Here is an 18269-nt window from a genome sequence, read left to right on the forward strand (position 1 = left end):
ATAGCCACTTCTTTTTATATGTGCAGTTTCTAGTGTTCTTGAAGGCAGCAAAACTTTATTTTTAATCACTTTGTAATGTCATCATTTATTTTTTCTTTTTCTTTAAAATTACTTGTTTGGTGGAATTCAACAAAATAATGTAATAGATGAAGCATAGTTGCACAGGATCTTCTTGGTAGGTAGTGAGATCTTACTAATCATATTTATTTGTCCTAATATTTCAGGATGGTTTAGTAACTTGCCATCAAGCAAACTTTTCCATAAACACTAGATACTCACTCTGAAATATTTCTTTGTATGATTAGTCTGTTGGGCACCTTGCTGCTTTTTTTCTTCAAGTACTGGGGGCATTGTCCTTTATTAAAATAACTTGAATTATTAGATTTTCCTCAGATTTTAGGGACATTAACTCATAGAAATTTACCATTTTGAAACTTAAGCCATATATTTGTGGTCATATATTTTTGGTCCCACCTATTTTCCCTACTAATGTATGTTGTTTCAAATATAGATTTATGTTTTCTCTAATATTTTTAATTTTTTGTTTTCATTTTATTTTTTAGTGTAAATGATGAAATGTGTTTTGTAGTTTTAGGAATCCTAAGACTTTTTTTTTTTTTTAAGGGATGTATGTGATTTTCCTGGAAATGTTAGTCGGAACATTAAGAATTTTACAGATGGGAAACCTAAGGCCTGGAGCTTTGGCTTTTCCTGGTAAAGTGTGAAGGGTAGAACTAAAACCCAGATTTCTTGGCATTTAGTCCCTAAGTCCACATGTATTACATGTTCGCTACTCTTTGTTTTTAATTAAACTTAGGTGGCAGAGTGATGGTTAAGTGCCTGCTTAAAATGACTTATTTTATAAAAGTGTAAGTAGATCTTACTAGGTCACTATGTATCAATAATTCCTGACGTAGGATTTGACTGTGCTAGCAGCAGCAGTGACTCAATTCATGTTGCGTGCCGAGCCTGCTTGAGCTGTTAGATAAATGACTTTTTTTCTGATAAGGTTTTATTATTGTAATACCCATTTTAAAGATGAAGAACCGGAGTTTAGAGTTATAAAACAGTTATCCCAAATATCAGATGATTAGTGATAAGAAAGAGTCCAGCTGGGAATTAAAGCAAATGTAAGTTGTTCTCAACCATTATGCTGTGTGGCCCTGCTGGAGAACTGGGGGAATTTTTTCCTGTCACTAGCACAGCATGGGGCTTCCCTGGTGGCTCAGTGGTAAATAATCTGCCTGTTCATTCAGGAGATGTGGGTTCAATCCCTGGGTTGGAAAGATCCCCTGGAGAAGGAAATGGCAACTCACTCCAGTATTTTTGCCTGGGAAATCCCATGGACAGAGGAGCCTGATGGACTGCAGTCCATGGGGTCTCAGAGAGTCAGACATGACGGAGCACACCATCACGGCATACCCAGAGATATGGTTTTAAATGTTCAGATGTTTGTGTTTTTGTTTTATTTACTCGATCAATAGATATGTATCTGATCAACTACTGTGTGCCAGCATTTGCAATTAGGCACACCTTAATAAATGTTAAAGATACAAAGATGGTTTAGATGCATCCCCTGCCCTTCCTCCAGGAAGGATAAAACAGTTATTTTTGGCTGTCTTTTTGATTGCCCCACTGAATTTCTTATGGATCTTGACTATTAACTCCGTAGATAACCTGCTGGTTAGTGGCCCCTGCAGTTGGGTGGAGCCCTTGAAATCCCAGTAGACTGTTGTCTCAACTGAGCAAGTGTTCATATGGCAGAGGAGACTTCTGAAAGCTCGTGAGAGGATACCTGTGTGCCAAATCAGAATTTACTTTAAACTTTCAGGTGCAGCTGCATTCTGTTTCTTACGTTTACGTTAAGCTAGCTTAGGAACTTTACAGAACAACAGCAGACATGAGATAAAAGTTCCTTCAGTGATTTTTCTAGCAACCTGCATGTTTCCAGCCAAGAAAAGCTGTAAAAGTCTTATGACAGGCAAGCTTGTAGAAGCTCTTCCTTCAGTCTAGTTTCTTTTAACATCTGAATTCTATGGTTAAACTTTCTCACTAAATGTGACAGATTTCTTTATCAGACTCAGCAAACTGGCAGCTATTTTGTTAAGTTTTATAGTTATAAATGTCTTGTAATTTTTACTTGCATAGGTCTGCTTTTTAATTTTATAGCACATCCCTGGTGGGAAAATTGGTGAATATTACTATATGCATCATGGCCAGAATTATCCAGGTTCATATTAGGGTATTCCCGTGCATGTCTAGAATATCCCTTAAGGAGCCAGAATTTAAAGACAGAATTTGCTGTGCCTCCTAACTCTTTTAAGTCTTAAATGGGTACAGAAATAATAATTTTTTTATTCATGTTGTTAATAGTTTTTGAGTGATTATTACATGATCAATCAGGTATAGATTTGTTCAGTATGTAATAGGAAAGGTAAATGATTTCATGAATTATATTATGTATCTATAAATTCAACTAAATGTCCTTGGTAAAAAGAAGGCTGGAGAAAGGAATGTGGAGATAGCACTTCAACCAGGGTGGGTGATGAGCAAACAGCCTTGGGAGACATGAATCAGTTTTCCCTTCATTGGTCTCCATTCCTGTTTATGCTTTGGTCTGGCTAGTAGGCCCCTGAATGCAAGCCATTTATTTCACCTGAAAAACTAGCTATCTTTTTACACTGCTGGAGAAAAATCTTAATGTTTTGGAGCAGATGTAATTTCCAACGTAATACACTGGAAAATTCCATTTATACCAAATTAGTTAGGTAACACCTTCAGTTTTATTGAGATAAGCAGCAGTTTTGCATGGCAATGTTTACTTGGAGTTTATCTAGAGACTGCTTTGACTTAAAATCAAATGACATCTTTTTCATTACATAAAAAGATTTGGACAGATGACATATTTTTGACTATTTACTATTAGTAGTTTTCCTTTTTGAAAAGAAATGGATGTGTTTATTAAGAATTTTGTATTTTCCTTTGACCCTTATTGATGTTTTACAAACCAGTTTTACTTTTCTTTGAACTCACAGAGCAGGAATTAGCTGATTGCAAATTAGCAATCTCAGAATGACCACAAGTGTCAGTGTTTGCCTGCCTTACTATTTTGCCTTCAGTTTTCACTCATATGTTTAAGATTTCTATTGACTTGAAAGCGGAGCTAGATTTAAATGTCTCTTTGACATTTGTCTATTTTAATTCACACAAACCATTAATGATCCTAAGAGAAAAAGTAAGCATCTAAAATCAGCAGTAATTTGGAAAGTACTGTAACAATAAAGGCATACCTCAGAGATATTTGGGATTCAATTCCAGGCTACTATAGTGAGTACTGAATTGAAGTGAGTCACAGGAACTTTTTTGTTTCCCACTGCATAGAAAAGTTATGTTCCCAGTATATTTTGTGCAATAATAGTATTATGTCTAAAAAACAACGTACATATTTTAATTAAAAAATGCTAACTGTGATCTGACAACATAGGGTTGTCATAAACCTTCAATCTGTTAAAAAAAAAAAGTGCAGTATATGCAGTGCAATTAAAGTATGCCTTTTTGCTTGTATATGCTTTGGTTTCTCAGTAGCACAGCTCTTTCTTTTCAGCACAAATCAACTAGAATCTTTCAATTGTTTTTTTGGCGCACACAGAATAATCTTGGATGTTAGAGCTGGGTGGTATTGAGCTTGCTACTGCTTTCCTAGGACACGTTCTAGAAGTTTACAAGGGCAGGTGTTTTTGGCTGACAACAGAAATGAAGGGTGTTTAGTGCATGTGGCCAGGGAATGTAGTGTGTCGGGACAGGTTTTGAAAACAGCAAAGACTAGTCGTGTGTTCTGCAGGACCTCCGAATGTCCGTGTGTGTGTGTGTGAGAGAGACCGGGGGTCCCCAGTCTCTGGGAGCTAATGCTTGATGGTCGGGGGTGGAGCTGATGGAATAATAGCAGAAAGTGCACAACAAAGGCAATGCGCTGGAGTCATCCTGAACACTGCTCCTCCTCGGGTCTGTGGAAGAATTGTCTTCCGTGAAACCAGTCCCTGGTGCCAGAAGGTTGGGGCCGCTGTGTTAGACCATTTTTATTATTAAACGAACCTAAAACATAATTGGAATGCAAAGTCTATTGCTAGGACATTGGTTTCCAGTAAAAGTTTTGCCTATATAGGTTAGTTATGTTACCTGTGCATTTCATTTTAGATGGCTAGAGGGGTCAGTGTAAAATATCCTTAAAGGAGATGTGTTGAGTTTGATAGAGTTGCGAAGGTGCGATAGGTCCGCACCTCTAAATTGTTTGAGACATCTTACGGGCCAGTAGCTGTAATTATTTGATTCCCAAAACAATCATATTGATATAATTCCAAACATGTAACCTTTGATAGAGCTGGGCAACAGAGTATTATTTATTCACATGAAAGAAAAGAAGAGCAAATTTATAAGCTGTAGAGCAAAATTATAAGCTGTATAGGTTTGAAGAAACCCATGTTGAATTATGTCTTCAAACGTAGTCATTTAATTGGACCCTTCAGGTTGTACTGTAATGGCATTGTTCCTAGTGAAAAAGTATTACTTACATTAGAATAATGGAATTTCAGAGTAGAATTGGACCTTTGAGGTCATCTAAAAATCTAGTTTCCTCATTTTACAGGCAAGGTAACTAAGACCCTGAGAGGCTGAGATTTTTCTCAAAGGTTTGCTCTTAATGTAGCAGAGCCACATTAAGCTAGAACCTAGAGCTCGAGACGTGTAAGTCAAGTTGTTTTTTTGCGCTGGATTACTCTGTCTCTAGTTACATTAGTGTATTTGTTTTTAGTCCATGGACCCATGAGATTCACAAATGATCCTGTGGACCTTCTACATTACCTGTGTCCCTCTTCCATTATGAAAACAATTCTCCTGACTTTAAGTGAGAAAAATAAAGCTTTTATTAAACCTCAGTGAGAAAGAATTGTTTATCATGGACTTCAATGTTAAAGGAGGTCGGTACATGTACTTTGGTTTGTTTCTAGTTGCAGTGCTCTGATTAGCATTTTATCTAAATTATTTATCTGTAGATTAAGGAACTACATTCATGTGGATGTAATTTTTTAATCTCCAGATAAATAATTTTTAAAAACCTGACGTTTTCCCAATATGATAGAATGCCTCTTTAAAGAGTTTTGTGTTATATCTCACTCTCTTTTGATCTAAAATTTTTATTGCTGTATTTGTCTGGGTTCTCCAGAGAAAGAAGTCAATAGGGTAGATAGATAGATTGTGAGGAATTGACATATGTGGTTAGGAAGACTGAAAAGTTCCAGGATTTGCTGTTGGCAAGCTGGTGACCCAGGGAAGCTGACGGGCTAGCGGCGCTCTTGTCTGAGTCCGAAGGACGGAGAGCTGGAGGACTAGTGGTGTAAGCGCTCCAGTCTGCCTCCGAGGCAGGAGAACTCCAGTGTCCTTCCTTGAAGCAGCCAGGCAGAGAGGAAGTCTCCTCTTCTCTGCCTCTTCGTTGTCGTCAGTTCTCCAGTGGGTTGGGCGAGACTCATCTGCAGTGGGAGGGCAATCTGCTTTACTCGGTCTACAGATTCAAACGTTCGTCTCACCCAGACGCATCCTTATAGACATGTCCAGAGTAATGTTTTAGCCACATGCCAGGGATATTAATTCCTTATCAAATCTTTTCTCCCATTCTTTGGATTGACTTCTCTGTTGTTAGTGTCCTTTAATGCATAAAAACTTTTAATTTTGATTAATTCCAGTTTATCTGCTTTTCTTCTGTTTTCCTGCACCTTTTAGTACTACTTTCACTTTCACATATCCGTGAAACTGATGTCAAATCTAATGTCATGAAGCTTTTACTCTTTGATTTTTTATCTGTAGGTTTTTAAATTTTTTTTCAAAGTTGTATCTCCTAAAATTAGGCTTCTGATCCATTTTGAGTTATTAATAGTTTTTGTAGATGATGTAAGATAGTGGTCCAGCTTCATTCTTTTGCATGTGCATATCCAGTTTTCCTAGCACTGTTTGTTGAAGACTATCCTTTCCCAATTCATGGTCTTAGCTCCTGTGTCAAAAATCAATTTGCCATGTACGTGAAAGTTTATTTCTGGGCTATCTTATTCCGTTGGTCTATGGATCTGCCTTCTTTCCCTGCTACAGTATTTTTATTACTGTTTTAAAATCTGGAAGTTTTAGTCCTCCAACTTTGTTCTTTTTCAGAATTAGTTTGGTTCTTTGGGGCTGCTTGAAATTCCACGTCAGTTCTAGGATAAGTTTTTCTTTCTGCAAAAACACCTTTGGGATTTTGAAAGGGATTGCATTGCATCTATAGATTGCATTGGGTAATTTTGAAATCTTAATGCTATTAGTCTTAGCAGTCCATGAACATAGATGTCTTTCCATTTGTTTATGGCTTTAATTTCTTTCAGCATCAATCTAAAGTTTTCAGTGTACAGTTTTTTTTTTTTTTAGCTTCTTGATTAAATTTATTCTTGAGTATTTGATTTTTAAATGCTATTCCAAATGGAATTGTTTTCCTAATTTCCTTTTTAAGTTACTGATTGGTAGTGTATAGAGATGCTGTGGATGTTTTTGATTTGATTTTGTATCCTGCAGTTTTGCAGAGATAGTTGATTAGTTGTGTAGACTACATTATAGTGTGAAGATAACTTTTATATGCACTGGGAAACAAAAAAAAAAGTGTGGCGCACTTTATTGAGATACTAGCTTGTTGCAGTCGTGTGGAGCCAAACCAGCAACATCTCTGAGGTGTGCCTGTGTAGGTTCACTGTACTGGGTTTTAGAAATGTGTCAACTGCTTTCTGTGTTAGCAAGCATTGTATACATGCACTCCAGGTTATGATTAGTCTAAAAAACAAAAATTAAGTTGTACTTAAAATTTGTATCAAGTTTTTTGCTCCTGAAACCTTTAGTGCTTTTCAGCCTCTTTGTGATTTGCTCAGGGTTGCAGTTTCCTTTTTTTACCTAGTTTTTCCAAAATGATTTTCTTAAAGACTCATTCTGGAACTTAAGAAATTCAGATGCTTAAAAAAGAAATCCTAATATTTGTGAGTTCTGAATATCAAATACAGATTTCATGGGAATAAGTTACTTTTTAAAAAGACAAAACATGCAAGTGTACAATTAATATTGATTTACTTTTTAAAAACGTTACTTTTTGTCTCATAAATACAGTAGTCAAAGAGGTAGACTATCAACTAGAATCTGTGTGTATATATATAGTCTATATGTTTTTGTCATTAAGAAATTTCAGTATCTTATTAATTTTTATGTAAACTGCATTTTTCAGAATTAAATATAGTATATTTTTCATACTGATACTTGTTACAAATTTTTTTCTTACAATATTTTGTATTATGGTGTTATTTTCTACTTGTTTAAGCGGCAGATACCAGTATTCTTTCTCCCAATACCAGAAGATTCTAGATTCTCTTCACTTGCTAAAAGAAAGCAAGGAGGGATTGTAAACAGTTACCTTGTTTGGTTGTGTTATGTTTTGCCGATAACGATTCTGTCACTGTTTCCCCCATCCCTTTTTGCCAGTTACTTCTTTTCCAGAATGCCTCCAGTCTTGGTGAAATTATAATGATTCTGACTTTTTGAAAGAAAGCAGGTTTTCCTCTCCAGTTAGCACAACTCATCAGCTCTTTCAATTGTTTTGTGCTGATACTTTTCTTCTCCCAGCTGAATAGCATTTTTCCCCCAGTCCAAATATCTTTAAAAATACAGAGTTGTCAGTCTGCTCCATATTACTGCCAATTATTATTTCTTCATTTTGTTTCTTTTATTCTTTGTTTTCCTTCTATTTCAGTTTCTTAACATATGCCAGATAGACCTCTTTGTAGCCTTCGAAAAGCTATTTTACATCTCTTTCTTCATCTTTAAGAGGTGCTGGAATTAGGTTATGTGGTTTCTGAGGTCCTTTATGTAGTGACATACAAAATAATGCAGATCAGAGTAACATGAGCTTTTAGCTGCTCTTGTATTGGTTAGGGAGTCCTTGAAATGGCTGTGAACTAACCATATGATTTGCAGAGGTCTTTCTGTTTTCATTTCAAGGAGCTCACAGCCTACTGAAGTGGCATGGCTATATATGTGTGTGCGTTTGAACTTACTTGTGTTTACTTATCCAAAATTAAGCAAAGTTGTACTATAGTGACTGACAACTCAAAATTTTCAGTGAATTTGAGAAGACAAATTAGATAAAACTCTCCTGGTTGCAGGTAACAGATTCTGCTCCAGTAAGTAAGACAAAAAAGTGTGTGGGTTGCATAGAATGAGATGAGGGATTTTAGTGGCTCTTGGAATCAAGAAGATTCCAAGGATTAGCGGGAGAAGAGGTCTTACAGGCCACTGGAACTAGATAGGTGTTATGAGGGATATTGTATTCCATGTCTCTTCTTGCATGCTGGTAACTTCTTTATATCATTCTGCAGATGGGTTTTCTCCATGAGTCACGAGACACCATTATCTGTAATTTTAGACTTAACTCCTTATAGGCTTATGACTAGCTGACTCCCATTTATAAAACACAGAGAACTCTCTATAGACTGAGCCCAGGACTAGCCAGCCTTCTAGTCAAATGTAGACAGAAGGAGGCCTGCATATGTGCATGCTCATTGTTCTTCCTGACTCATTTTCTTCATTTTTCTTCCTTCTCTGTGTACTTAAACTGACCCAGTTTACGTGTGTGTGCTGTGCTTTGTCGCTCAGTTGTGTCCAAACTCTCTGTGACCCCAGGGACTGTAGCCCGCCAGGCTCCTCTCCATGGGGGTTCTCCAGGCAAGAATACTGGAGTGGGTTGTCATGCACTCCTCCAGGGAATCTTCCCAACCCAGGGATCGAACCCAGGTCTCCCACACTGCAGGTGGATTCTTTACTGTCTGAGCACCAGGGAATTCCCAGTATTTACTTGTAAGAATTCAAAAGGAATACAGTTAATCTTGTTATTATATAATATCTAGTTGATTCCTCCTTATAAAGGAACATGGGAGAGAAAGCTAAAATCTCTTTGGTTAGTTTCTATTTAGTGATTATCCCTTGGCTTCTGATTTTTAGAATTCTAGAACTAAGTTCAATATGACCAACGTTTGTTGAGCATCTGTTGTGTTGTAGGTACTAGATTTACAAAGATGAGTAAAAGCAGTTGTGTCCCCTAACATGAACTTAGAGAAAAATATAGATCAGACAATTTCAGTGCATTAAATGAAGTTAAATGTTGAATATGGTCTCTACATTAATAGTGACTCACTTTCTTTACATTTAAATTTTACTTGAATATAATTTGCTTGTATTATAATGACCATACCATCAGTAAGCTTGACAAATGTTTCCAAAGTTAACACATTCATGGAGCCAGCACCCAAAGTGACTCAGTCTCAGCCACACCAGTGTATGTGACTAAATGCATGATAGTGAAAAGACTAGGAAAGGATGTCCGCTGTCCTCAAGGGCTTTTTTCCCCCAAAGAGTTTTTGCTAGTTGCCTCTGCTGCTTTTTTTTTTTAATTTAGCTTTTTGGAGGGGGAAGGTAGGCATGAGGCTTCTGTAATCTTAGTTCCCCCACCCAGGGGTGGAACCTGTGCTCCTTGCATTGGAAGCAGAGTCTTAACCACAGGACTGCCAGGGAGTCCTCTATTTTAACCTTTTTTTAAAAAAGCCTTTAAACTGAATGCCAGGAATCCTATTGTATTCCAAGTGAAATGCATTCTCTGTGCATTTTACCATGGTAAAATCTCAGATTATGAAGAAAATATAATATGATTAAAGTGAACATTGTTTAGCAGGATTTCTTTAGAAATGTTTCTGTTGTTGTGGTAGTGGTTTTTCTTATTATGGATTTGTGTAATTTTCCTGATACTTATCAAATTTTCTTCACTTAAGTACAGCTAGAATAAAATCTTCATGAATTACTAGCTGTTTTGAAATTTACACTTGTAGCTTTCTATAAAGAAAAATGTTTTAATTTTTTATTATTTTTATAAATAATTTTTATAAACTATAACTAATAATAAATAATATATAAATATATATTTATATATAATAAATAATTTATTATTATTTAATTAATAAAAATTAAAAGCATTAATTTTTAATGTTTAAAGAAAATTTAGTGTGAATATGATTGAAACTATTGCAGTAAAGATGGACAACTTTTGAAGTCTGTTAAGCACTTCAGAGGTGTCTGTTCTTGAGTATATAATTGATGTACTTCAGTCCTTAGCATGTTTCCTTATATATATTACATTATTTGTAATTACTTGAGATTTGTTATTCAGCTTTTAAGAAATTTTCAACCACTCTTAAATTTAACAAATCTCATGTTTGTAAATGGATTATTTTCCCTGAATATTTTAAAGATGTTTAATTTTAAATATTTGTGTTTTTTAAAGATGCACTCAAAGTAACACTGTTTACATCTTTCTAATGTGAGATTATGTATTACTTATTCATTTTGAGATTCTTTAAGGGTAAAAAGATTGACTTGATTTTAAAACTGGTAATGATATTTCTGAGAATATTAAAATTGTCAGCAATTAAGTAAATCATTGAATATTTGAAAAATCTTACATACTTAAAATAACTAATGAATAGTAACAATTTAAGTATATTTTCAACTAAAGATTTCTCTTACCAACTCACAACCAGAAACATAAATGGTAAGGTGCTTGTTTGTTTTAACTCATAGCATGTTCCATGACTGAGGGAGAGACAGACATGGAATTTTTTTTGCAGTAATTAAACAAAAGTGTTTATTGTGCAAAGGAATTTTAACACATCCATTTTTATTCTTTTAAAGGAAGGTGCATCCGCCCGGAAGACGCAAACTCCTGCAGCACAACCTGTACCAAGGCCAGGTAAAAACAGAAAAGTTTTAGCTTTTTTCTGTTATCACGACTGACATTTCTGATACTATGTAACGATTTGAAGGAATTAAATTTTACTTAAAATACTTCGAAACTAGTATCATATTTACTTGAGTAAATAGGTATAGTTGAGTTAAAGAAAATTTTTAAGAAAATATTTTTAAGATTTTAGGAAAATGTTTTAAAAAGCTCTTTATTACATACCCATTCTCTCATCAGTTTCTTGTTTGAGTTCCATGATAGTATGATGGATGTGATGTTTGTCTTTTCCTATGGAAACATAGAACCGTAATTTTAATAGATTGATAAGCAGCTTTGATGTTTAGGTTTCAGATATCTGTATTATTGAGCATATTAGTTTCTATAATTTAAAAAATATATGTATTAATAAACAAGGCTAATATTGAAATTATTTTTTTAATTTAATCTTTTGATTTTTTTGGTTGCACTGCACAGCCTGTGGGATGTTAGTTCCCTGACCAGGGATTGAACCCAGGCCCTCAGCAGTAAGACCACAGGGTCCTAACCACTGGACCACCAGGGAGTTCCCTGAAGTTAATTTAAAAATATTTTCTTTCCTTTTCCTGATACCTAAAGAGATTGATCTTTATAAATGCATGTAGATACAGACACTATATTCATTTTCACTCTTTTGGGTTTGATTTACTGTTCATTTGTTCATTTTATTTTCGTGTTTAGCATAGTCTAGTATCAGTGCTGTTAAAAGTGGCTATTAGGAAAATGGTATTAATTGAAAAGGCACAGTCAAGAATTTTAACTGGTTGATCTTCCTTTTCAATTTGTTAGTGTCAGTAGTGCAGATTTGGATATCTTTTTATTCATAGTATGTTCACACATAGGCTAATTCTAAAATTATGTAATTATAAGTGTTCAGATTTTTGGAAGCACATAAAAAGCGTGATGTCAAGAGGGGTTATATTGGGATGGTGTTGTAGGCTCTTTGATTGTGTCTTGGATCCACCTGGATCTTGACACAACTAGTATTTTCTTTATTTCTTTTAATGACATAGGGTTGGTTTGAAATCTTTGTTAAATTTGGAGCACACTGGATATAATTTATATCAGATGATGGAACTATGGGACTATTTTTCAGTAGACAGGACCATGCCAAAAGCTGGTATGCGAGTACAAGGAAGAGCAATTAAATCCAGTTAAATATTATTTGAATGCCTTCCATGTGCTCAGTGCCAGAAACAAGAAGGAGCTAAAGGAGCTCCTTACAGGAAGGAAGAAAAAGTCAGGGAAATAGGAATGGTCAGGCTGACATGGACCCCAGGGATGCAGCTTGGAAGGAAGAGAGGAATATTGTAGAGGCAGTGGAATGATTGATGCAGAATTTTTTGTTTTCCCTTGGATGGGAAGGATGGTTAGTCTAAAGAAGATCACATGAGAAATTCAGAAATGGTATAAAAAGGAGCAAGTCACCACCTGAGGATGCTAACGCTGTTCTCTGCTGTGTATGAATAATTGTCTCCATTTCACATTTTCTCAAAATCACATGGCAAACAAGGGGGTAGGGGCGGTGCTGACACCCGCGTGGACCAGCTTGTGTGCGTGTGCCGTGGAATGGAGGGGCAGGGAAGGGGCTGCGTCCTCCCAGCTAGTTTGTAATCTTGGAGAAGGTCACGTGGGAAGCAGGGAGCTGTGGGTCTTTCCACCTCCTAATCTGTCATTCTTTTTCAGTTCTGCCAAGGTGCATCGGTGATTAAAATGACTGAAATAAATCTCCGAGAATCTCTCATAATATAACAGATATTCTCATGCCCATCAATGTGAGGTCTCGTTTCACTCACTAATTGACCCCCATAGATCCACAATCCCTACCTATCATTCCAGAAGCAAAGATTTTAAGTTTTAATACTCACTAGTCAATAAGACTGACTTGAGTGGGTCTTAGCAGTTTGTCATCTTTGTCTTGACTCATGTATTTTTGTTTTGCAGATTGTTAAATGTATTTGCCTTTTGGGTGCTACCCAGTTTTGAAGGGATATTTTGTAATGTAGGGTAGGTTCATCTGGATTATCTTTTTAAAATGGAAAAAAAAAGAACACAATATTTCTGGCAGTGTAACATATTATACATGAGACAGCATAGATCTCTATACTGTTGTTTGTTAGGTAGAGTTTGAATTATTAGGAAATTAGGGACTGAACCATCTATCCTTTTTGCCTTCAGTGAAGGGACTCAAGGATGGCGTTCCATTTTTGTTCACTGTTTCTTTCTTCTTTATTTTTTCATCAAATATTTTGCACTAGCTTTACTAGGCAAGTCCCTGGGTAAATGTAGTATTTTAAAGTGTTTACAATCATTCCTAATTTCTAAACATTCATTTAGGGAATGTAACTAACAAGAGACACGTGTTTTCCAGTGAATTTAGAAGCACAGGCGTTTGACAAGCTCCATAGTGGAATTTAATGTCCTTTCCTTTTTAGCCAGGTTAAATCTCCTGTACACATCCCTGCCCTTGCTGCCTCTTTCTGAGGTGTATACAACGCGTAAGTCACTCCTCCCGCTTTCATCCATTGCTTCTGCCTTACAGATACTCTGATGTGGGTAGGTGACTACCCATAACCCTGTACCTCTAGTTTATCTGCTGTCTTAAGATCTGCACGTGAGACTGAGAGAGAGCTAGCCCGTTGTTGTATATTTTAAACACATCTCTTATGCTCTTCAGTCACGCACTTCAAAATGTGGGTGGATTGCCTCATTCCATAGTTTTAAATCAGTGTGCTGATGGTTTTCAAGCTTGTGTCTCCAGTTGTTCTTTTTTTTTTTTTTTTTTGATTTATTTATTTATTTATTTTTTCAGTGGGTTTTGTCATACATTGACACGAACCAGCAATAGATTTACACGTATTCCCCATCCCGATCCCCCCTCCCACCTCCCTCTCCACCCGATTCCTCTGGGTCTTCCCAGTGCACCAGGCCCGAGCACTTGTCTCATGCATCCCACCTGGGCTGGTGACCTGTTTCACCATAGATAATACAGATGAATGGATAAGGAAGCTGTGGTACATATACACCATGGAATATTACTCAGCCGTTAAAAAGAATTCATTTGAACCAGTTCTTCTTACCTCTGGTGTCTTATATTAAAAATGTTTAACGTTTGGATGTGCCAAACTTTATCTTAAAACTGGCTGAAAACCTTTTTTCTTTGATATTTTCCCCACGAAGTCTTCACATTCTCCTGCTTCTTCACAAGTAAATGACACCACTATCAACTCTGTATCTTAAGTCCAAAACTTGAATTATTCTTTATTCTTCATATTTGCTTATTCTTCTCATCTAGTATGCCAGTGAGTTTTGTCAAATTTACCTTTTCTGTATTCTGTATTTATCTATTTTCTCTTTATCTCCACTGCCACAACTCAAGTCTCAGCTACCATCACTTCTCTAGACTAGTGCATCTTGAAGTATTAGTCCCTGACATGTTTATTTCTGGTCCCTAACAAGATACAGATAGGAGTTGAGAGTGCAATACTGTTAACAGCATCCAGGTGCATGGCCAGTGTTCTAGTGTTCATTTTTATTGCATGTTATTCAGTCGGCCTTGGAAAGTTTACCCTTGCCTTAACCACACTTAATTTGGGCGGCACCGCTGTAGAATATTGTGATCATCCTGAGCTTGCTGCTTACACAGTTGTCCCACTCCCCCCGCCTTTTTTTTTTGGTTGTCCCCCTTTGATCTCTTAACTAAAATTACTGTTTTTCCCTTACAGAAAGTATAATGTGAAAATCAAATTATGTCACTTTCTGGCTTAAAAGTTACAGGGTTATCTAACAGAATTTAAATACAAGCTTAACGTCACCTAGAAAGCCTTTCATGAATTGGCTCCGACATATATTTTTAACCTCCTGCCCTGCTGCACCCTTCCTTTTTGCCTGTCTGCACATTTGCAGTTCCATAAGCACGACAGTTTCTTCCTGCCTTTGGCATTGGCCCACATTCCTACCTCTTATCTAGACTGTTCTTTCACTTGTTCTTTGCAAGTTTGCTCCTTTTTATCCTTCAAATCTCAGCTGAAATGCCATTTCCTTTGAGAGACTTTTTCTAAGCGTTCTGTCTAAAGGACACTTTAGTATCAGTGTACATTCATTTTGTTCCTTAATATTGTGTATTCAAATTTGTTTTTATGTGTTTATTTGCCTGTTTTGTTATGGTCTGGTTCCCCTCCTTTACTTGAACGGTCTTTGAGGGCAGGGATTATTTTTGTTTTATTTATCATTATAAAAATAAAAGCCTAGCAGAGTGCCCTGTACGTATGCTCTGAGTAATACTTCAGGAGAGGATAGAACTCTGTTTGGGAACAAGCACAGCAGCAGTAATCGCCTGTCCTCAGCGTGCCAGTGGTCAGCTACGGCGTTGCTGAAGGCAGTGGCCGTGGCTGCTGCAGCACGTTTAGCGTCAGCTATGGCCGAGAGGTTCAGTAAACAGTAAATATGCCCAGGATCTGGAGAAGAGCTTAACTTGCCTTGTTGTTCTTATGAGTCTTACAACAGAATCAAGATGTAGAAATGACTGTCTCTGTTTCATGGCTGAGGACAGCTGGCGCTGAGCGGCGTTCATCTCAGTGTGCTGCGGGGCGGCGGGTGGGTGGGTGGTCATTGTCTGGAAAGTGGCAGAATGGAGACAGTCAAGCTCCGACTCCAGGCTCTTGCTTTCCCTCATGCTCCTCATGGACTCCGCGTTACTCCACGCTTCCCTCCTCCTGCCTTTAGATCAAGCTCATCCTTAGCATATTCATCATTGTGTGCCTGCCTTGGTCCTTAATTGTAGTTGTTATTTTTTTTTTTTTTTACTAAACATCTAAAGTTTATTTTTAACATGTGAGCTTTTGAGCTTCTATATTTTGTCTTTTTCTAACTTGGTCTTCTCAGCCTTGATTTTGGTGAATCTTTCCTTATATTCCTGAGTCCATTATGGGCTTTCCTATTATATCTGATATTTCAGTCAAAGATTGCTCTGTTCTCCTTACTCATTCTCCTAGCCACTCCTGTCTCCAGTTTGTACATCTGTCTGTCCATCCCACCTTTCCTTTATCCCTCTGTCAAATTCCAAGTGTTTATTGAGATTGTATTATATTGCAGATGATAGTGTCTTGCTCTACATGTTGATGTATCCAGGAGTCCTGTTTCTAAAAATAATTTAAGAAAGTTTTAGTATCTGTTTCTCAGCAAAAAGAAAGATGAGAACACTTCGATAAATATGCATGTGAACTTGTGTTTGTATTTATCTTTGCTTTTTGTGGCTACAAGATCATACTTCTGGACTCCATAATGTTTTATCATAATCAAATAGCTAAAGGAGTACAAAGAACTAGTTAAAATGTAACATTTTACTGCCTCCATAATGTTTTATCACAATGAATAGCTATACAAAGGAGTACAAAGTACTAGTTAAAATGTAGCATTTTACTGCCTCCATAATGTTTTATCACAATGAAATAGCTATTCAAAGGAGAACAAAGTACTAGTTAAAATGTAGCATTTTACTGCTTTTGAAATAGAACATATTCCAAAGATGTGTGTACTTTCCTTTAGAAGTGGTATGTCTAAGAACTGATGTTGAATTAGAATTTTAAATTGTTGACTTTTTATTTTTTGTGATTTAAAAAATTAATTTTAGCACAGCACATGACACATAGAAGGCAGTCAGTAAAAATTTATTGTATGAATAAATACTGAAAATTGAACATGCAGCACTATCTTAAAATTCATTCATCTTGAACTAGACTGATGTTACCATTATTATGCCAACAAATGTTTTTACTTATTATAAAGTCCATTGCATATATAAATAATGAAGAGATATGAATATTCATGTTTTTATAATATACAAAATTATTGATAATATGGGCAGTTCCAGAAAAAAGACCTTCACATGACTCATTGCTAATAAAACAAACCAAAAAATTTGAAAAGAGAGATAAAGATAAATATTATATTTTAGGTCTTAGTTACTGGGGTACCATCTTTGTTTTTCCTCCACAGAGATTAATTACATTCCCCTCTCGCAGCCCTTCTCCCAGTGTTACATCCTCTTGTAGTACTCTGTGTTTTTATATTTATCACAGAGTAATCTATTAATTCAGAAATCATTTATTTGCCTCCTTTTCTGGACCCTAACATCTATGAATGTAGATTCAAAGCGCCTAGCAATGCTGTATATCCACTTTGCTTATAGCTCCTGATTGTTGAACTGCTGAGGCATTATAGTGATTTTCTGAAGCAGAGAAATAGCTTCATGTTATTTAAGAAACTTGCAGTACATTAAAAAATTTTTTAATGAGTCATATGTAAATACAAATATTGTTGGACTTACTTGCTTTGTAAGTTTGAAAATAAGAATGTGATTTTTTATAACACTCAGATATTTGTATTTTTTTTTTCTTTCTTACAGTTTCTCAAGCCAGACCTCCCCCAAATCAGAAGAAAGGTAAGGTTGTGCATGTGACTCTAAACTTGCTTTAAAAAGTAAGCTCTTGCTTACAAAGCCAGGGCTGATGGCCTTCCCATGCAGTTGCAGCAGGTGTTTGTGTTTGGTGTCCATTCTGAGTGGTTCGTGCTCAAGCTGTCCTGATCATTAACTAGTCTGAATGTCACTGCTGCTTAAAATGTCTTTTAGTTTAAAAGAGTGAAAATTACAAATTTGCAGGCTTTTACTTTTTAATTAGAGTAACTATAATTCTTTTTAATAACCTATTTGATACCTTGAAAATTCTTTCTTTATAGGATCTCGGACACCCATTATCATCATTCCTGCAGCTACCACCTCTTTAATAACCATGCTTAATGCAAAGGACCTTCTCCAGGACCTGAAGTAAGTAGTTTGCTAAACTGCTCTTCTTCTAGGGCATGGAGCTTTTGTTGAGAATTACTAGTTACTGATTCAGTATTTCTTATTTTGAGAAAACAAACGTTCAATTTCAGTGCTGTTGGCTTTGCAGATAGTCTCAAATATAATTTTCAAAAACAGAATATATTCTATCTGAATCCTTTAGGGAAAACTGTAGAAACTCTGACTAAAGTCTTAATGAGACAGGTTATCATTTAATTTTTAACATGAATTATTTTGCTTTGGCTAGAGATCTAAAACAAATTCAGGTTTTCTTCTCCCCATTTCCAAGTTCCAGTAAAGAACCAGAAAAGTAAAACATACTTTAGATTAATAGATGTGTATACCCTAGAGGGAGGAGGAGGGACCGTAGTTTTTTTTTTTTTTTTTAATTATATGACATTTTTATTTTAGGCTGCAAAAACAAAAATGAGCAAACAAACAACAAAAAACTTGAAAGTCTTGTCAAATGATGTAAATTCATCCTTTCCAGGGAAGCAGAAGGTAGATCAGTGTAGGTTATCCTCAAGGCCACATACATCCTGCTTC

General features: G+C 36.1%; 1 protein-coding gene across 1 annotated transcript in view; it reads left to right on the forward strand.

Moving 5' to 3' along the window:
• The window catches only part of CDC73 (cell division cycle 73), a 102602-nt gene that overhangs the window by 53880 nt on the left and 30453 nt on the right, over window positions 1-18269 (forward strand). The window contains exons 11-13 of the mRNA XM_043484745.1: window positions 10795-10852; window positions 17286-17321; window positions 17618-17705. Coding sequence (XP_043340680.1) covers window positions 10795-10852; window positions 17286-17321; window positions 17618-17705 — 182 coding nt within the window. The remainder of the gene's footprint in view (window positions 1-10794; window positions 10853-17285; window positions 17322-17617; window positions 17706-18269) is intronic.

The sequence above is a fragment of the Cervus canadensis genome, chromosome 13 (genome assembly GCF_019320065.1).
Source record: "Cervus canadensis isolate Bull #8, Minnesota chromosome 13, ASM1932006v1, whole genome shotgun sequence".
NCBI classification, from domain to species: domain Eukaryota; kingdom Metazoa; phylum Chordata; class Mammalia; order Artiodactyla; family Cervidae; genus Cervus; species Cervus canadensis.